Raw genomic sequence first — 21812 nt, 5'->3', positions numbered from 1 at the left:
CAACTTACCCCATTGACCTCCTCCAAATCCCTCCTGCCATCACAACTAGGGACTCCTAGGAGAAATTAGTTCCTTGAAATACCACAGCTGTGGCACGTAGACCTTGTCTGCACCATCCCCCAACCTCTTGTTGTCAATTTTCTTGCGCACACAGGTCAGCAAAGTAGGTTGGCTGGGAGTACTCCACCAGGCGGTTATAGGCAGCCTCCCTCTTCTGCTTGTTGCTGTAGTCCAGGGATGACATCAGCCACAGACCTCCTCCCGGTACAGCAGGGGTGGCCAAACCTGTCCTCAAGATCTACCAACGGTGCATGTTTTCCAGGCAACCTGTGGATCTATAGTAGGAATGAATGCAGCAGGTTTTAAAATGTTTCAGTCAGTAATGACTGCAGCTGTGCACCAGCTAGGTAACCTGGAAAACATGGACCGTTGGTAGATCTCGAGGACCGGTTTGGCCACCCCTGCGGTACAGGCTGATAAAGCCTTATTAAAAATAGCGACTCTCATGTGACATCTGCATAAATAAAAAAAAGACAATTAATAAACATGAGAAAATTTGCATTATTGTTGTTAAATAAAGTTTGTTTTATAGTTGCATTATTCTTGTTAAAAGTTTGTTTTGTAGTTACAGCTGTGAATTTGGTAAAATGTGTTTCTGATAATACATTCACGTGCAGGGTGCTGCGACTTAATGGTGGGCAGTGGGGCAACATAATGGTATGCACTGGGCCTGCATAATGGTGTCCAGTGAGCATAATGGTGGACAGGGCACGGCCAACAGCTTGTAGTGGGGCAAAATAATGGTAGGCAGGGTGCAGTAGCATAATTATGTGCAGTGTTTAGTGGTGCAGCATAATGGTGGGCAGTGGGGCAGCATACTGGTGTGCAGTGGGGCAGCATAATGGTGGGCAGTGGGGAAGCATAATGGTGTGCAATGTGCCTGCATAATGGTGGACAGGGCGTGGCCAACAGCTTGCAATGGGGCAGCATTTTGGGCAGTGGGCCAGTATAATGGTGGGTACAGCAGAGTAATATTGACCAGTGGTGGTTAAATAGCATAATAATCATTGGTGGCCAGTGGTGTAGCCTGTCTACCTTTCCTCTGTTTAGAAGCCCAACAGAGTGCTTCCAGCCTCCTCTCCAATCATGTGCACAGTGGGTGGAAGAGAAGTGGTCAGGAAGTGACCAGAAATCTTCAGCAATCGAAAGTCACAGTTAGAAAAATTCAATTTGCACAAAACAGCATTCGACAGCATGTACGATTCGATAAATATTATGTGCAGCGAGCCCCGCGAGGGAACGCATAATACCTGTGAAGTAATGTGCGTCCCCTCGCGGGGCTCGCTGCGATCCCCATGCTTCGGGCTCGGTGGCTCGCTGTGCTTGCCACACTATATAGAGTCAACTCCACGCCAACGTGGATAGTGGGGGTATGAAAAGGTCGGACGCGTACCGCCGCCCCTCGCGGACTCGCTGCACTCACCACGCTTCGGGTTGGCGTTGATCGTGGGGTGGCGTTAACAATGGGGGGGCATTTGACCCATCAGGGTGGGTATACAATGAAAATTGGGGTCATGGGGGGCATTTTACATTGGGCCCAATGTAAAATCGGGTCTCAGGGACCATTTTACATTGGTTCCAATGTAAAAATCGGGGAGATCGCATCACATGCGATTTGGTTGCATGCGATACGATCGACGCAATTTTTGTGGACCCGATGGATACAATTAAAATCGTTGGCGCCGTGCTAGGAAACATGTACCCAAAATGTTCATACAATCATTTGATTTCTCAAACAGATGTGGTTTAAATCAAATGAAATCAATATCTCATAAGTGTGTGAGCAGCATTACAGTTGCAAATATTTGACTCTTGTAAACTTTGTAGGTGCACCATTACTTGTACTGGCGAAATCTCTTAAAGTGGCCATACACAGGTCCATTTGTCTGATGCAGTCAGACCTGTTTTTTCTTGAACTCACCTGGCAGCTCCCCAGGAGGGCTTCCATACAATTTGGCACTTGATATGCTATTTAAATCGCACGTGATTTTTCGCAAGTAGCAATGCATCGCCACAGGTGCTAGAAAGCACCTGCGATGTACTGCAGATAGTCCAATGCTGCACACAAGATCTCCAGGCTCCAATCCAATGTGCATGGGAACACGCATTGGATCTGACCTGATGTTTACCATCTCCAATTTGGGCCGATTTCACCAGATACATCGGCTTATTCTATCAGAATTGGACCTGTATGGACACCTTTACTTCCCTATGGCCTGCTCTGGAAAGTCCTGCATTGTTACACCATTACCTATAAGAGTTTTCATAAGCAAACAACTGCACTGATAGTCCAAGCCGGAAGCCTGATAAGTGACAAATGGGTCATTTTTATTTTGGTACTTGTGTAGTTTCCCGTCGGCACGCTACACTGTCAGCATAGCCCAAAAGCAGCCTAGCGTAGTTTCCCAGTGGCAGCCCTGCGTAGTCAGCGTAGTGTCCCCGTCAGGTAGTGTAGTCACCGTACTGTCCCTGCAAGCTGCAGCTCTGTCCCCGGCAAGCCTAGTGAGCGTTTCTCACACAGTGCTGGTAACTGCCAGATCCCCTGCACTGGCGGACGCTGGCAGAAAGGTGATCCATCTGCCTCAGACGCACCAGCATTTCATACGTTTATGAGTCTTAGTAATTTGTGCGGCAGGGTATGGCAACCCTGCCCGTGTCTGCTTCAGGGAGACGGCCAGGGATAGGGGTTCGGTAGGTCATGCACAAAAGGGGCTCCACGTCAGCCCAAAGTGTAGTGAGCGCAGTCCGCCCCATGAGGGGACGCGGTACGTGTGCTCCCGACCTGTTCATACCCCCACTATCCACGTGGAGTTGATTTAATAAAGTGTGTCGAGCGCAGTGAGCCACCGGGCCCGAGGCATGGCGAACGAACCCAAAGCATGGCGAGCGCAGGGGACGTGGAATACACATCAAGTTATCCCCGCGTGCTCGCCATGCTTTGGGCTTGTTTTACGCATCCACTTGCCACACTTCATAACATCAACTCCATGCTAATAGAGATAGTGGGGGTATGAACAGGTTGGGAGGACACGTACCACATCCGCCCGCCACGCTTCGGGCTGACGTGGATAGTGGGGGTGTTTCAGGAACACATTCACACCTGTCATGTCAGGCAGGTTAAAAATGGTCAATGGTTCACACAATGTAATAAGCACTGACACAACGCTGACTGACTACGCTAACTGGCTAACTGCGTAACGCTAACTGACTACGCTAACTGCACACGAATGTACACAGTCGCAGACACAAGCTTTTTTTTAATCAAGAGATATTTCATATTTGTACTAGAGAAAATAGCTAATGAATATGTGAGTGCCTTTTACTGGCAGTACATTTTTAATATGAGCACCCAGTGCGATGTTCTATGCAAGGCTCAGGTATCACATAATGTAGGTTTAATTAGGACGGCAGCGAGCAGCAGACAGCCCAGCAACACTCCAAGGCATCGGGGGGAATCGGATGGCTGCCTTTTACCCACGCATGCGCACTCGGTTCCCATCATCGCCATATTGGGAGACAACGTGAGCGCGCACAGCCCCACCCCGCCCCCCTCCCTCTCTCCGGGCACATGAGCGCGCGCGGCCTTCTTACTTCACCCACCCGCGTGCCCAATAACCGACGGGGATTCCCCGGGAGCCATCGGTCCCGAAGCACCGGAGCCGGGGGCAGAAGGTGAGTGCCGCACACGGCGGGGAGGCCGCCCCCCTCCTCCTCATCACGCACCGGGTCCCTGCGGAGCGTCAGGACGTGACGGCGGGCCGTGCTCACGGCGGCGCCGGGGGGAGGAGGGAGCGTACGAGGCCGCGTTATAAGCGTCACCTTCGCACAGCAACGACGGGCTGGTGAACTGCTGGGCCTGGCTGCTTCGTGCTGCCGGCCGCTCCTGGCCCTGTGCACCCCGACTGCCTCCCCATCTTATTGTTGTGTGAGTGGCAGCCGGGGTACATGCTGCTTCCTGCTGCCCCCACCGGACAGCCGCAGCACGTTATAGAGTCACACGCATGGGTTACGTATATATATGCTGCCTGCTACATAGTTTTTCTTTCCCCCCCAGTATAGGTTCAAGAAAGTTTGCTATGTCTGACCCTTTTATGAAAAGTATTACCCTCCCCCAACTGCCTTCACCACCCCTTCCTTTATGCACCACGTTAGTTTCATGTAATTACCTTATTTAGTGTTACTAGTCTATCTATCTATACACTTAGCCACACTTCTGCAGCCCATGCACTTGTGAGGTATAGGGTACAATATGGCGATTTTGATAAATCGCATGGATCGCTTGATCACAAGATATTGCTGCACATAATATTTATCGCATTGCATGTGGTTTTTAAACCCATGTAATGTGATGTGTGATCTGCCAGTGTATATACCCCCATGATTTATCCCATGATTGTATGCACATCAAATGCAAAAAAAGCACTTGAGATGCAATTTATCACATGGGGAGCTTTAAGGAAAATTGCAGCGCAATATCGCATAACATTGCACAAGTGTGTGTGCACCATTAGCTTTCAACCTGGTCTTGGCATAGACTGACACGTGTGTACTGTATGTATGCTGGTGCACAGCATAAACATACATGGGGCTGCGATTAGTTGTAGCCTGGCATACTTAGTATGTGCGCTGAGTTATAAGGTAACAAGATATCTCTCTCTAACTCCTTTTTTCTCTCTCTTATGGCCAAACCTTGTGGTTAGTTGTAAATATATCATGTTATGAAGGCAACATTTTGTTATAAATAATGGCAGAAAAGGTAAGGGGGGATTAGGCAAAGTCTAATGGTGCACACAGTACAATTTTTTTGACCAATTTTGTTGAAACCCAGTGTCCTGGACGAAAAACGTTGAGGAAAGATATTGACGACAGACGAACAATGAATGATGATGCGCCGCTTGTTCATCAAGATTGTTAATCAACTGTGCATGCAGTTCAATTTGGATATCTTTCAAAAAGAGCCTATAAACTGTAGCTAGATCTTTTGTCTGTCGTCAACATCTTTCGTCAAGGACATTTGGTTCAAGGGAAATGTCTTTCAACGAAATTGGTAAAAAAAATTGGACAGTGTGTATGCACCTCTAGACCACCATTGTTCACAAATCTGGTAAGTTTGAAGCAGATGCAGATACACGCTATGCCACTGATACCCCTTTCTTACACCAATAACCCTGATCCAACCTGGATTATTTGTACACTGTTTCAAGCTGTGTTTAGCTGCTTTAAACAGAATTCACATTGCAGGCTGGACATGGTCATTGCTGGGACTTCCCTTTGCTGTTGCTTGGAGACAACATTTCCTTTAAGTGCTGGTAAACCATCTTGTCGCATTCTTTTAGCTTCAGCCAGGTTGCACTTCCACACAGAAGACTACCTATGTCAGTCCTAAGTTCAGCCTAGTGTGAAAGGGTTATAAGTCAAACTAGTTTAGACAAACTACCGCTTACATATGGGATACAGTCATTGGGTCACCACCAAGTAGGTTGACATTGGTTAGGTCGACAGGTTCATTAGGTCGACATGTTGTTGTTTTTTTGTTTTTTTTTACTGTTTTCCGACATGTGTTGACAAGTGGTATTTCATGCCCTACCATCCACTAGGTCATGGTGGGAGAATATAAGAGTGTGCTGATCGTAGCGAGGCACTGTGCCCGAATCATGGCGAGCCATGCAAAGAGATGCGGTGGTACGTTTTAGTGTTTATGTTGACTGTGTCGACATAAGGGTAAAAAGTTGACTTTTTCACTGTCGACCTTACCCATGTCAACCTAATGACCATGTCGACCTTATGATCTTGTAGACCTAGACTCATGTCAACCTTCCTGCATGTTGACCTAGACACATGTTGACCTAATGGCTGTCTAACAACTTGCTGGTGACCAACTGATCCACACCCTCACATATGGCTTAAGAAGAAAGTCTGGAAAGCCTTGGAAAGGGTCTGTTCGAAGGATGATGAGTAATAAATAAAGTACCAGTTTTGGGTATCTTTGGGATTTATCATTTAAGTGCTGGAATTCTAATGCTTACTGGATACCAGCTTTTATTAAGAAGCTGTTACTAGGAAGGGGGTGAATCTAAACATTTCCAAATATCTACAAAACTGAAAGATCTGCTGTAAGTGCGAACAATCATATATTGCAAATCTGTGTGTCAAGCCAATAAACATGGGTCTCTTGTTCATATTTGTATCAAAACATTATAGCCTGCACCTGTCATCACGGACCCCATTTCTCTACAAGTCCCTACACTTGCGCTCACCAGTGGCAAGCGGTCCCTACACTTGCACTCACCAGTAGAGAGAGTTTCCAAATACAGGTCTTACTGTAATTCTGATCTGATCACACAGCTACAAATTTTTCGGCTGGGCGATTATCGATTGACTATATATTTATGGCCCGTAGTAGGCATGAGCGAAGCCAGCCTGTGATAACATCCTGCTGCTTTGTTGATCGCTGGCCGTTTGCAAGTTGATTGACCAGAAGTTGCCATTTAGGGGTGGTCATTTGCCATTTTCTGGGAGTGTCCTAGGCAGGCGTGCCAAGGCATTTGAATGTATGCCGTGTGACAGCAGCTCTGACCCAATCAGCCCGCTTCTTTCGCAGCCGCCAAGTAAGTCCTGGGCTATGCACAGACTGGATAAATCTTTCGATGGTTTGCAGCGAATCGCAGGCTTGCACAGGACGGGATTTCACTCTGGCGATGTGGTGTCCGCAGGGCTCCAAACATTAGCTGCTGCGCACTCATGTCTGAATTGGGCTCACAATCTCCTACTCCGCAGTACTTTGGAGTAAGAGGGGGAGTCTGGGGGAATGGTAGAATGACCCTGGACATTCATGTAAACATTGAACTTTTTATACACTGGATACTGTATGGAAAACAGTATTAACATTTAACACTATAGAAGGTCAATAGCAAAGGCTGTATCAAACAATGAAATATAAATAAGTGGTCAGGAAAATATTAAAATGACCATAATTAATACGCAAACAATAAAACCAGTACTGCAATTTCTAAGCACATGTTCTCCCACCTAATGGTAAGGTTTCTGTCTCATATTCCTAGTAGCTACTCTCTGGTCCAATGCACCAATCGAGGACTCCGATCAACACACATAACTTGGTAGAAGAAGCTGCTACCTCTAGGCAGTGCATGTGCAGCAGCTCTGCTCCTAAAATGCACTATATGGTGGCAGCTCTAGTAATCAATGTCATATTATCTACCATTGCTATTGTCCTAATTTAAACCACTTGCCAAGAAGAGGGGTTTCCGCGCAACCGGAACCAATTCCACCACCTTTTACAGTGGGGAGCTGGTTTCTGCAGGATAATATCAAACTGCAGCTCCTGACTCCTGTCACTGCGGAAGAGCCAACATTTTGGTATCGCTCCCTCTGAGGGTGACACAAGGGATCTGCTGATACCACTTTGTGACGCCTGTGAATAGAAGCAGTGCCGAAGCTATGATTTCAGTGGATATATATATATATATATATATATATATATATATATATATATATATATATATATATATATATATATATGTATATAGAACCTATTGTAATCATTGGTGTTTCATGGCAACACCACCTGGCCTCAATACTAAGAAAACCTAATGATTTTTATGACCACGTGTCCTGGCTGCACTACTAAGAAACTGCATAGATGGTATTCCCTATATCACTTGCTTGTTGTCAAATATTTGACAACTATTTGAATGGAAACAACTTGTATCATGAAGATATAACTATTTGTAAAATCAAAATATTTACTAGAAAATAGTAGAGCTGTAAAGCCTTGTACACACTACGCCAGGGCTGGCCAACACCGGCCCTCCAGATGTTAATGAACTACACATCCCAGGATGCTTTGCATTAGTTTTGCTATGTGGCCATGCTGAAACTGATGCAAGGCATGCTGGGATGTGTAGTTCATCAACATCTGGAGGGCCGGTGTTGCCCAGCCCTGCACTACGCGGTTAAGATAGAAGATATGCACGATCATATTGTTAGCAATATTATTGTGCATATCGGCCGGCATGTACAAACGATAATGATGCATGCTCCTGCCGACTTCCTTTCCCAGCTGTACATGCAGTCACATTTTGCCTCTGTCATTTATGACTTGGTGCATCTTGTTCATTGAGATACATTTTTCATAGAAAAACACCATGTCGACCTAATGACCATGTTGATCTAACCCATGTCAACCTTCCTGCATGTTGACCTAGACACCTGTCGGCCTAAATGCATGTCGACATAATGGTGTCGGCCTAATGACTGTCTAACAACTTGCTGGTGACCAACTGAACCACACCCCATCAGATAGGGGTTGGGATTATTTGGGCTACAGCAGTGGTTCCCAACCCTGGTCCTCAAGTACCCCTAACCGTGCACGTTTTCCAGGTCACCTGGCAGGTGCACTCATTATTCAGACACATTTTAAAAGATCCACTGGTGGAGCTAATTATTTTGCCTGTGATTCTGTGTGGAGACCTGGAAAATGTGCACTGTTGGGGGTACTTGAGGACCAAGGTTGGGAACCAATGGTCTACAGCATGATGGTCGACAGTCATTAGGTCGACATGGTTATAGGTCGAAAGGTCGTTAGTTTGACAGGTCATTCGTTCGACAATGTCTAGGTCGACAGTCAAACCATGGGTCGACATGGTTTTTTTCCACTCGTTTTTTTCCTCACTACGCTCGGCACACTATTTTATTCTCCCACCACGTCCGGATGGTAGAACATGAAATACTGCCTGTCGGCACATGTTGGCTCAAAAAACTATGAAAAACCCCATTTTGATCTTTTGACTGTCGAACTAATGACCTTTCGACCTAGAACCATGTTGACCTAATGGTGTTGCCCTATTGACTGTCGACCATCATGCTGTAGTAGACCAAATGACCGCATCCCATCAGATAGCCAGGTCCCTCATATACTTGTGGAAGAACAGTTTCTGTATCTGATGCCAAACTGTTTAATATATGCTATTATAACCAAGCAACCTATTCTGGGCTTTGAACAGCTCTTAGCTTAGTAGCTTTGATATATGCGAATATACACTATATTTATTTGCAGTTACTTATACTATATGGACAATGATTGATTTCTGGTGTTTCAATCAGGCCCGTTGCCATGGGTATCTAAAAAATCAAGGGCCTAGCCATGCAGTCTCCATTTTGTGATATAAAATAGGTTGTTCTGAAGAGCTCAGTGACTTTGAGTGGTACTTTTTGATAGGATGCCATCTTTGCAATAAGAAGTTCATGAAATGTCATCTCTGTTGGATATTCCACGGTCAACTGTAAGTGATATAGGGGCAGATATATTAACCAGCGTTAAGTGCAGAAATGCACTTAACACTAGTGAAATGGGGGGGAAGGTTACGTTTTTCCTAATGCAATACTAACGTACGCTAGTGGCAGCCCGCCGAGTTATGCTCTGCGAGGCTGTCCCCTGCAATCCCCCCCAGTGATTAGCGGCCGGGGTGATGTATTAACAGCCGCCCAGGTGTTAAATAGCCCCGACCGCTTTCGCCAGCTCAGGGCGGGCTAGTGTTGTCCTATCCCCCAGTGCGGGGACAACGCTAGCCCTGCTGCAGGCTCCGGGCTGCTCTGGAGATCTCGTGATAAAAGCAAGATCTCGAGGATGCCTATTAGAGGCGGCCAGAGGGAAAGCACAAGTGCGCATGCGCAGGGCTGCCTGGGGAGCTGATAAGGAGAGCCGTTAAAGCTGGCCATAATGGCTCTCCTCATCGGCTGGGGGGGGGGGGGGGGTTTAATACATTTGCCCATAACGGGTATCCACGTTATGCAGGAGAAGCGGGACCCATTATTTTAAAAATGTTATAGCCACCATCATACATCTGCCCCATTATTGGATGCCAAGCATCGGATCCAGTGGTGTAGAGCAGTGGTTCTCAACCCCGGTCCTCAGGACCCCCACACAGTGCACATTTTCCAGGTCACCAGCAGCTGCCCTTCTGTATCACCAACTATCACATTTTAAAAATGCATAGGAGACTTGGAAAACATGAACTGTGTGGGGGTCCTGAGGACTGAGGTTGAGAACCACTGGTGTAGAGCACACTAAAGGTGCCCATACACTGAGGCGATTTTGGCCGATTGTGTCCAATCGGCCAGTTAAATCGGACCAAATCGTCCCTCCCTGACATGCCGTCAGGTCTGATGCGCGGTCCCGTGCGCATCGGACCCGACCAGGTGGTTGGACCGGCAGGCCGTCCGACCATCCGTTCCTCCTGGCAGCGAGGCAGGCAGGAAGCAGGGATCACATGCATCCCTGCCGCCGGGACTCGCGGGCTGTCTGGTGTCCATACACTGCTGCGAGACATCACAGCAGTGTATGGTCACATTTACACTTGACTGTGTAGCAGCGGAAACATTCTGTGAAGTGACAAATTGTGCTTCTCTGTTTGGCAGCCAGATGAGCCAGTCTGGGTTTGGCAGATGCCGGGAGATCCTGCTTGTCTGACTGCGTTGGCCAACTGTGAAGTTCGATAGAGGAGAGATAATGGTATGGGGCTGTTTTCAGAGTTTGCTATAGGCCCCAATGGGCCTGATTCAATCCTGCTCGCTGGACTGCGAGTGTTCTGAGCCCAGCGAGCAGGTAGCCGCCACCTCCTGCCATTCAAAATGGAATCCTGCCTTACGAAGGGATATTTTTACGGGTACACATCCGTTTGCTTGCGGCTGCCTTGGGGAAAAATCCTCTTACATCAGTGGTTGGCTGGTATGGGAAGCAGGCGGGCAGCTGATGTCAGCTGCCCACCCCCCTGCATCCGTGTCACCGGCCCATTTACATGGGAATACCCAGCGTTTTCATGGGAACGCCCATGAAATGATGGGCGCAGCATGTTGCTGCCGCCCAATGCCCCACCCACACTGCTACCGTAGTTGCGATTGAGACGACGAACAAGCAGTTTGCTGCAACCGTTCACCCCAAGCAGCTGCTCGTCACATAACAAACATGCAGGGGAGCATGGTGATTAGAATCACCCCCCTAGCCTCAATATACCATACAAGATGCCCGATACAATTGAGCCACTCCAAGAGGTGTAGCATACAGTCTGTTCTGCATTTTATGTACTTTGTAATTGAATTGCAGTGAAGCACCACTCAAAGTGTACTAGAGACACTGTCCTAGACCTCAACAGCACAGGAATTGGTTGTAAATGCATATAAAGTCACAAGTGAAGATAAATAGAATTTGGTATGAGAAAAACCGGTACTTATGTAGTATCTGGGCGCCCGATTTAGAAATCGGGCACATCGCATCGCATGTGACCAAATCGGATGCGATGCGATGGACCCGATTTTTCCATAGGATTCAATGTTAAAATGGTCTGAGTCCATTTTAACATAGAATTCAATGGGAAAAAGGGGTCCTTTTCATACCCCTACTATCCAAGTGGGCATGGAGTTGGATATAACCCTGTAGCGAGCCACCGAGCCCGAAGTGCGGCGAGCGAAGCGAGCCCCGCGAGGTGACGGTATTCTGTGTCCCCTCGCGGGGCTCGCTACGCTCGCCACGCTTCGGGCTCGGTGGCTCGCTACGCTCGCCACAGGTTTATATCCAACTCCATGCCCACTTGGATAGTAGGGGTATGAAAAGGACCCCTTTTTCCCATTGAATTCCATGTTAAAATGGACTCAGTCCATTTTAACATTGAATCCTATGGAAAAATCGGGTCATCGCATCCGATATGGTCGTATGCGATGCGATATCGCATCGCATCGCATCTGATTGTATGCCTTAACTTAAGGCATACAATCAAAAAATCGGGCGCCCAGATACTACATAAGTACCGAAAAACCTGCAACTTAACACCGGCCTTACCTGACCTAGCAGTGCACTGATTTAAATTGCTTGGGGAGCTCCCTCCCAGCACTATTCACATCGTCCAAAATAGAGGGGCGATTCAATTATTGCATCCCTCCTCCCCTCACGCTGGGAAGCCTAAGCAGACTGTCCCCGGCGCCGCCTCCTCCTCCCCCTGCAGCCGGAAGGACGTCCGGCTGCATTGCTAGGGGAGGAGGAGTTTACCTTCCAGTTCCAGGAGGACCTGGAGTAAGGTAAAGCCAGGGGGAGGGGGGACGGCATCTGCGGCGGGTTGCGACAGAAGCCCATAGGCCTTTGGGTGGTGATACCCTGCCCAGCGAAGACTGGGCTGGCGGGTTTTGGTACATTTGAAAATGCGGTAAAACCCACAAAAACAGGGGTTTTACCACATTTTTACCTTAATACGTCCCGCCCTCTGTGTCAGTCCTATTCATTGCCCTCGAGGGCCACTATTTGAGACACGTACAGAGCTGAGGTATGGTATAACCCTGCGACAGTTGGGATTGCGATGTTCGTTTCTCCAACATCGGAATCTCGACTGTCAGGAGCCCGACTTGGACGAGCGCATTCAAGCACCTTGCAGGCTTGCTGCGCTCGCCACGCTATTCTATTCTCCCTCTAAATGGCCCATGTAAGTTGGGATTCTGACTGTCGGGCTACTGACAGCTGGGATTCCGATCCATCTGAGAAAAGATTGTCGGAATCCCGGCACCCAAGCAGCTTCTTTTGTGCCAGGTGCAAAGGAGCAGAAATCTGTGATAAGTGCAGCCTCAGGACTTGTTGTGAAAATTAATTTAAATATCTGACGGGCACTTAGCCTGTGAGCTAAATTCCTATGTTACAAATCACCTTCATGGAATGGCTGGTGTAAAATGCTTCTGGAAAAGACACCATTTATGCCACTTGTTGAACTGAAATATCTTGAGATGCGTCCAGGCTCATCCTAGCATGCATAGCTGCACTGGTGTGTATTTTTAAAATAAAAAGCCATTTAATGGGTACAGAGTTTTATTGTCTGCCGACCTATCGCCAGCACCTATATCCCCATGTGTACAAGGGGGACTGTGTGCCTGTACACACTGTGATTCATGGGTGCAATGCACACTCCTGCGCACATTGCGCAGCACATAAAGTCTGTGCAGCCCATTCTTTTTGTACTGCATCACATCTAGTACAAAAAGCACACTGCTTTAACACATAGCATGCTTTTTGTACTAGATGCGATACAATCTAGAACAAAAAGTACAGACAGAATTGCAGCGTGTATGGGCGGCTTAAAGTAAAGAAGGTTGAGAACACAATAGTTTCAATTTTTCTAAAATGGCTTTGGGGCCTGATGCAGAGATGAATGGTTTATGCAGCTAATTCCGTCTATATGACTGCAACCAGCGTGAATAGTTCACCCAGTGACTTGCGCCTGCCAACAATTTAATATTGTCGCATGTAAAAAGATGGCCACTTTTGTAGACACAAAAATGATGTTCTCCAAAGAGTCTGTGGTGTAAATGTATTTCCTCTCTTGCAGTACTCTGTGGGTCTTGCAGCCCATTGACTCGGGGCAGCCATGGCCACACCAGAGTCAGCGTGCACGTGGAAGAGGTGGTGGTTGTGACCACACCTGATAATATTATGGATGGCAGTGGTGTTGAAGGGGTGAAAGCGGTTCTTGTGACCACCAACAGGTATGAATTCTGCTACTAAATCTACATGTAACATTCCCACTGGTCTAGAATTAGGAAATGTTAATTAATTTTAGAATAATAACCACATGTCCTGCTTTAAAAAAAAAAAAATGTTCTAGTCTAGACATAAATGACAGCCATTATGGAAATGTGAGAGGCTGGCGCTAAATTAATATGGTACTTGTGTACTTTCACGGCTCCCATCGCATACCATATGTAGTGGCATGCGATGCGATTTTCCCGTATTTTTATGCATTTTTGATTAAATCGCATGCAATCGCATCGCATGCGATCTGATGCGATGCAATGTCATTTTTCACAGAAATTATGGACATGAGTTGACATCATGTAAAATGCACCCCAAATGTCAATTTTCACACTGTACCACCCCCACTATCAATGCCAACCCGAAACATGGCGAGCGCAGCGGTACACGTCCTACGACCTTTTAATACCCCCACTATCCACGTTGGCGTGGAGTTGAGAATAGAAAGTGTGGCGAGCCACCGAGCCCGAAGCTTGGCGAGGGGACGCGGATACCTTCACAGGTATCCGTGTCCCCTCGCGGGCTTCACAGGTATCTGTGTACCCTCGCGGGGCTCGCTTCGCTCGCAACGCTTCGGGCTCGGTGGCTCGCTGTGCTCGCCACACTTTCTATTCTCAACTCCACGCCGACGTAGATAGTGGGGGTATGAAAAGGTCATAGGACGCGTACCGCCGCCCCTCGCGGGCTCGCTGCGCTCGCCACGCTTCGGGTTGGCGTTGATAGTGGGGGTGGTACAGTGTGAAAAATGACATTTGGGGTGCATTTTACATGATGTCAACTCATGTCCATAATTTCGGTTGAAAAATTACATCTCATCGCATCAGATCGCATGTGATGCGATTTTTCTCTGTACGATGCACATCGTGGGAGCCGTGAAAGTACACAAGTACCAATAATTTATAAAACATCATCTTTTCCCACTTATTTTCTAATGGGCCTCCTTAAGTCAAGTAGAGGAGGAAGGGTTGGAACTGTGTTCCAGTGCTCTCTATTTCTTCTGAATGATTAGGAAATCTCCATATGGGTATTCTGGGGGGGGGGGGGGGGGGGGGAGGTGTCACAATAGTGTGCAATGTGATTTGGATAATCTGTCAATTATATCAACTCACCCTTTTTGGTGGTAAGCAAGTGTTTAACATGGTGATTGCTCAGGCAAAATTGCGCTTCCTGCAGTCCTGTACTTTTCTTGTTCCATAATATGTTATACTTGACATGATATATAGATATATAATCAAATTGCATGTACATGCATAGTTGACATGAATTTATTAACCCAATGACCATTGGTAGTTAGTGTGATAATAAAATGGGATCAAAAGGATAGACACTTGTGACACCACTGGTAGAGGATTAGAGGGAGAAGTGACATCCTCTTTTCATTATTGCATATGTTTCTGTGTTTTATTGTTCCTATTACCATTATGATAAATACAGTGATAAATCTCATTGCACTTGACTTTTTTAGGTATAGTTCCTCAGTTTATTACCTTTGCTAGTCACCTGCTATTGTTTAGAAGGTCTGTGGTTTAATGCTGTCCTTAAATGCCATCTCAGTAGATGTAAGCTGCTGGGAAGCTGCTGAACTGGCTGAACCAATCTGCTTCCCCCGGATTTGTCATGGCAACAGCAGGACCTGCTTCCTAGACATATACATGGGGCTGGCCTCAAACACCTCCAGCTGGGAGCTGCTGGCCATAGAACACTGCAGAGATTCTAGAGCAGGACTTTTATTATTATTTTCTGTTGCGAATTACCACTTAAACCTTTTAGGTTTGTTAAACTTGGGGACCCATGCAGATCTGAATAGGTAGTTCAAACCTTTTAGATCAACCTGTCCTGAAATTGCAAAGTGTTTACCCACCAAGCCATCATTTTCACAAATACTTATTGCATGAAACCCCTGGATTTCTGCAGGGGTTGGCTATAGATCTTAAGCTGGGTACACACTGGTCGATCTATCAATCATTCAGTTGAATGTCTGATATTTTGTGGGCGCGTGGGCTGAATATCGATGTGTGTGTGTGTGTGCGTAGCCCACACAGCGATGCAAAAGTGCGGCTCCAAATCTGGCACCGTTTAAGAAAGTCCCTGTTGGTAAATTCATAGCACTCGCTCAGAAGGCCCTGCACATCGTCCGCATGTTATTGTAGCGGGCCGATGCAATACTGCAGTGCCTCCTGAACCCCACCCCTTACCCGCGGCATGCAAAAGAGCTTAAAAGCCTCCCCTCCGGTAAAGAAAGAAGAACCAGATAAAAAAATATTTAATAAAATATTTTAAAACTCATTTTTATTTTAATATTTCTTTTACAGGGCGCTATAGGTAGCAGTGGGTCTTTAATGCCCCACATGCTGGTACTTGTGGTTCTCCCAAGTACCAGCATGTGAGGCAGGCTTGCTGGGACCTGTAGTCCTACTGTAAAGGACAATATTACTGTTTAAAGCAGCTATCAACCCTGAACCCACCGCCCAGGGTACGGGGGATAGCCCCAGGCTTCAGCCCAGGCCTAGGGTGCCCTGGAGAGGGGAGATTCCTTTATTTGGGCTGTCGCACCTCCCCAAAAACACCCAGCCTGGGCTGACTAGTTTTGATGGGTAATGCTTTGGCGACGGGACCCCGCCAAGCGTGTCCCCTGGCTATGGCATTACACCCTCTGTTAGTGGAGCTTGGTGCTTGTCCCCAAAATATGGGGGACCCCCAGTCATTTTGCCCCCGTATTTTGGGAACCAGGGCCAGCACAATAGCCTTGTGCTGGTCCCTAAAATACAGGGGACCCCACTCACTTTTTCCCACCATATTTAGGGAACCAGGCTCAGTCCAATAACCCGGCGCTGATTTCTTGAATATAGGTGGACCTTATTTGTTTTTTCCTGGTATTCGAGAAACCAGGACTGGCTCATTACATACTTTATTTATTTATCTACTATAGACAAAGAAGATGACACTCCAACCCATTCATTTTTAATATATTTTTTATTTTTTTATTTCCCTGAAGTTGTGAGAGATTTGAAATCTCTCATGCTGAATCTCCCTTTATGAATCTCTGGCACAAATCTCTCAGTGTGTAGGGCCCTTAAGTGCTTTTCAACACAATAAATATATAATATTTTGTACAATTTGGCATGGGATGCTTAAAGACCTAATGGGCTTGTCTCATTTATACTGCTTTCAGACCACAAACCCGTGTCCAACCCTGCATTTTGAACACAGGTTCATCCTTGCGGCGACTCGTGTCTCACTATTTTTATAACCCTTTCACACTGCAGTTCAACCTGGGTATTCCCGGGGTTGGTTGCTTTCACACTGGACCTGTGTCCGGCCTGCAAAACCTATGGGTGTCATTAAAAATTGACTTTTCAGTCTTTTTTCGCAATTCCCTCACCTTTTTGTCTGACCAGATTGAAGACATATTGCTGTAATGCAGGAATGTGGGAATGCAGGCTGGCATGGTGCCTCTGTCCCATGCTCCGCAGCTGCAGTCTGGTGCTTGTTTTTCCGGCCTCTGACTGCTGACCTCATCAAGGGAGACAGAGGAATCCTCCAATAGCAGCGTTTAATAACAGCAGTGTCGGATAAACACGGGTAGGGGGCTTTCAGACCGCATGGAAACACATGTTAGAGCCGTGTTCAACCCTGGTAAAGACCAGGGTTGAAAAGCCGTGTTGCTTAACACGGGTATTCTGGCGCTTTCACACTGCACCTCAAAAAAAAAAAGATATTTGTATGAAGTATTCCATTCAGGATGACTTCTAAGACAAACCTATGACCATTTACGCATTTTTGTAGCAGAAACCCTGTACATAACCAGATGTATTTTAACCTTTGATGTCCTTTGTGTGTAGGAGCCTTGCAGAAGAAGCCATGGAGTCTGAGAATATGGCCGCTGCAGCAGCAGCTGCCTTTAGTGCATCGAATGAGCTGAAAGAAGCTGTGTTAGGTATGTGACGAGGCTTACCACCCCTAGCCCCATTCCTCCCAAATGGAAAACCATTCAATATGTGTCCACAGGATTCTTATTGTAGTTACATTTGCTAAATCTAAAATAATCTTCCTCTTTAATATTTTACTGAATGTAGTTCCATTTCCTGGCCTGTGGGTAATGTAGTGCTACTTATTGTATAAACAAGGAGCAAACTCCTAGGCTCCAGCTACTCTATTACATGTAGTAGTTTCATTGAATCTAGTAATTCTGATTAAAAAAGCAATATCTTCCAAGGCTTTCTTTGTTCAGAAACTTTCAGGTATAACTAGAATTCTTTTTCTTTTCCATTATATTTCATGAGAAGTGAAGATGGAAGAGGGGGATGGGGATGAGGAGACAATGGAGGCAGAGATTGCTTATCCCATTACCTGTGGAGAGAGCAAGGCCAACTTGATTTGGAGGAAGTTTGTTTGCCCTGGTATCAATGTCAAGTGTGTGCAGGTGAGGACATCTGATGACTATCCTGAATCTCCTAGTGCCATATAGGATATCATTATACTGTACTATATATAACTTGTGTGTGTGTCCCCTCAGATTATGTCTGTACTCCATAAATATCCTGGGATAACTTATTACTTACAGCAAATTAGAAGGAAAGTTGAACTCAATCAGCACTTATATGAGCATATAAAAACAGAAGTCCTTTACGGCATATAATAATTTACTGTAAAGGGTGCGTTATTTTTGTATAAGAAAACCAAAAACAACATTCTAACCACACAAAAACTGCACACAGACAACAGTATATAAAATGGACATACATTGAAACAAACACTCTGTTACATAATTACACAGACACATTTTCTTTTATGTGGTCATTAACCTTGTAATTCTAAATATGAGCCATTGCCCCCAGGCTCCACCACAATGAACACAAACCTTGCTCTCAGGCAACAAGCTCGATTTTGTAACTACTAAAGGCCCCCACACACTAGAACGATTGTTTGGCCGATTGTCTGATTTCCAACCAATTGTCTGATATATCGGCCAATTTTTACCGATAATCGGCCGATTATTGATGATTTATCGGTAAAAATCGGTCGGAAATTGGACAACCGGCCAAAAAATCGTTCTAGTCTGTGGGGGCCCTAAGTTTGTTAGTAGATGTCAATCTTCCTGAAGCAAGCAATGGTACTTTTTGTCTTTCACATTACTCAGAACTATCAGAGAAATAAGTGGGCCTTAGTATGAGCTAAAATCCATTTTATTGACAAAGGCCATCTCCATTTTCGCAAACTTCCCATGATTTGCAGAATGAGGTGGCAGCATTAACAGAGGAACAGATGCTAATGGGCAGAATTTGAGGGCGGGGGGCATATATATAGCAATTAATATGGAATATTCATACTGGAGCACATAGGCAAATTCCTTCTTAAATGGACAAAACCATGTACACTGCAGGGGGCAGATGTAAAATGTGCAGAGAGAATTAGATTTGGGTAAGTTATTGTGTTTCTGGGCAGGGAAAATACTGACTGCTTTATTTTTGCACTGCAATATAGATCTCACTTTGAAGAAAAACCCCACCCAAATCTAACTCTCTCTGAACAAGTAACATCTACCCCACCTGCAGTGCACATGGTTTTGTCCATTTGAGAAGGAATTTGCCAGAAGGAGTGAACCAGAATAACCCCCATAGTTTCCAAGAGTATTGCTAATGTGGTATTGTTTTGAAGATTGGTCTGCTGCGCTATATAAGAAACTGTAAATAATAAATACATAAGATTGGGGTTCCACTGTTCTCATATTGTAAAAACTCTTGAATTTTGCAGCAGATATTAAATTGTCATCGCCTTTTAATGATTTAATTTTTAATTTGCCAAATGTCACCATTTATTTAGGCAATAAATGAGCGCTAGCCAAACTACAGTTTTAGGAATAATATTTGCTATAATGAACTGAGGTAAAGAAAGCTGAAGGGGCATATTGTGTGCTCATTCGGCTCTTTTTACCTCAACATGAAGATACCTAGATGCACTTTTATTTTGTGAAGGTGTCTCCTGAGTGAGGAGAGTATGTGGGCATCATGAGAGCATAAACAAGGTGGTATGACTGCCTAAGGGGTGTATGAAATTTTCACTTGTTACTAGGGATATTAGACAGTAGTAACAGAATAATGTGACTGGTAGCCATAACGACATAGTATATATTCAGCAAAATCAAGTATGTTGCAAAAAAATCATTGGAAAACGTCTAGTAATGTATACCCTGTATGCACAGACAAGGAAGTTAGTGCTGTATAATGTAATATAATATAGTGCATATTATTGTATTGGAAACTACACTTTATGTATGTCTACTATATATAATATATGTACTTTCCCTCTGTTTGCAGTACAATGAGCATATAATAAGTCCAAAAGAGTTTGTTCACCTGGCCGGTAAATCCACCCTGAAGGACTGGAAGAGAGCAATCCGAATGAATGGTGTCATGCTTAGGTCAGTACATCATGGCTTTTTAAATGGCCAGTACTGAATATACTTTAGGAAGGACACTGGGTTTAATTCAGATGTGATTGTATTTGCTATTGCTTTTGCTGTCTTTTGCTGTTTGCAATTGTGATTATGTTAATATTGGCAGAAACTACAAAGGTGAAAGGGTTTAGCTGCGCTGAAAGAACAGTGTGCAGTGCAATTGAATAATAATAATACACAATTTAATAATAAAAATTGCTATACAGTGAAAATAATATAAAACTGCATGAAAGTGTGCATCGGCCCTTATTTATAGTCACCTTGTATCTACGGCATGTGGATGGGGGAAGTGTCCATTTCAAAAGTGTCCCCTGAGGAATTTGGCGGCTCCACTAGAAAAATAGGGTACCTGAATTATTTTCCAGCTTTAGAGAGGTGGCACGGCTAATAATTTTTATTATTAAATTGTTTATTATATAATTGCACTGCACACTGTTCTTTTACACCTTTATTGTATACACATGTTGGTCTGACCCCCCCCCCCCCCCCCCCCCTCCACCTTTTCTTTGCTTCAGCTTGACAAAACAGCTTTAAATACAGTGCCCCCTGGGTAGGTTGTTATGTATTTCTTGCATTGGCAGAAACTAATATGAACATAGGGATTCCCACTTGTGTGGCATCATTTTTGTCCAATAGCATACAATTGCTGCTACATTAGTACCATCCTTGCAAAATGGGTTATGGCGTAGATTTGGAGTGCTTCTGTAGACAGGCAGGCTGAGCTGCTCTCCAGTAGCAGGTAAGAATCAGAAACGGCTTTATTTGGCCAGGTATACTTGTGTATACTAGGAATTATATTTGGATTGTGTGTGTAGGTAACAGTAACAGTACAGATATATATAATATATATATCTATCACGTACAGATCACAAGAAAGAAGAAGTTCATCAGTATAATTAGCACTTGGGGTTTGCTGAAAGTTCAAATAAGAAAAACACTTACACTTAATTAAGTGTACAAAAACAATCCATATATATCCTGATCCGGTTTACACCCCCAGACACCTACTTCCTGTCATTCATCTTGTGAACGGCGCACTTATACAAATAGTTGCAGGATATCATCACACGATGGCCTCGCGCATTCGTACTACAAACCGTATGCATTTGCAGTGTATCGCCAATCGGCTGCCGTGGAATCGTGTCTGAATCGTGCCCATAGTTCTTTTCCCCTTCACTTACACACGGAATTAGTGTCTCATTATATTGGTCCTCAGATGCATCACACAAAGCTGCTTGCATTAATGCTCTATCTCCTTCTTACATCAGGAAAATAATGGATTCTGGGGAGCTGGACTTTTACCAGCACACTAAAGTCTGCTCCAACACTTGCCGAAGCACCAAGATTGACGTGACAGGAGGCCGTATGTCACTTTGTAGCCAAGTGTCCACCGAGTACATTCCTATTACAACTACATCAAGTGACAGTAAGTGATGCTCCTGTGTGCTTAAAGAACCTGGTCTACATTTTCCTCCATTATAAATATACTTCTTGGGAAATGAACAAATATACAAGTAAACTTTCGGTACTCTTTACCTAGCACGGCGCCCGCGATTACAATCGCGCGCGTCGGGGGTAAAAAATCGCGGGTAAATCAAAAACGGGTGCGACGCGATGCCCGCGATTTTCCCATAGGGATCAATGTTAAAAGTCAGATTGGTCGCGATTTTAGCGTTAATTGGCTCAATGCCCGCGATTTTTACATAGGAA

At 45.3% G+C, this 21812-nt stretch overlaps 1 protein-coding gene across 2 annotated transcripts in view; it reads left to right on the top strand.

The window, feature by feature from the left end:
- The first annotated feature begins 3600 nt into the window (after positions 1-3600).
- The window catches only part of GMEB2 (glucocorticoid modulatory element binding protein 2), a 45138-nt gene continuing 26926 nt past the window's right edge, over positions 3601-21812 (top strand). For both annotated transcript variants that reach the window (XM_083146675.1, XM_083146674.1), the window contains exons 1-6: positions 3601-3732; positions 13443-13599; positions 17488-17582; positions 17932-18068; positions 19963-20066; positions 21371-21528. In XM_083146675.1, coding sequence (XP_083002801.1) covers positions 13547-13599; positions 17488-17582; positions 17932-18068; positions 19963-20066; positions 21371-21528 — 547 coding nt within the window. In that variant the 5' untranslated portion in view covers positions 3601-3732; positions 13443-13546. The remainder of the gene's footprint in view (positions 3733-13442; positions 13600-17487; positions 17583-17931; positions 18069-19962; positions 20067-21370; positions 21529-21812) is intronic.

Source organism: Crinia signifera, chromosome 6, assembly GCF_055691185.1.
Source record: "Crinia signifera chromosome 6, ASM5569118v1, whole genome shotgun sequence".
Classification (NCBI taxonomy): Eukaryota; Metazoa; Chordata; class Amphibia; order Anura; family Myobatrachidae; genus Crinia; species Crinia signifera.
This window is presented reverse-complemented; position numbering and strand designations above follow the sequence as displayed.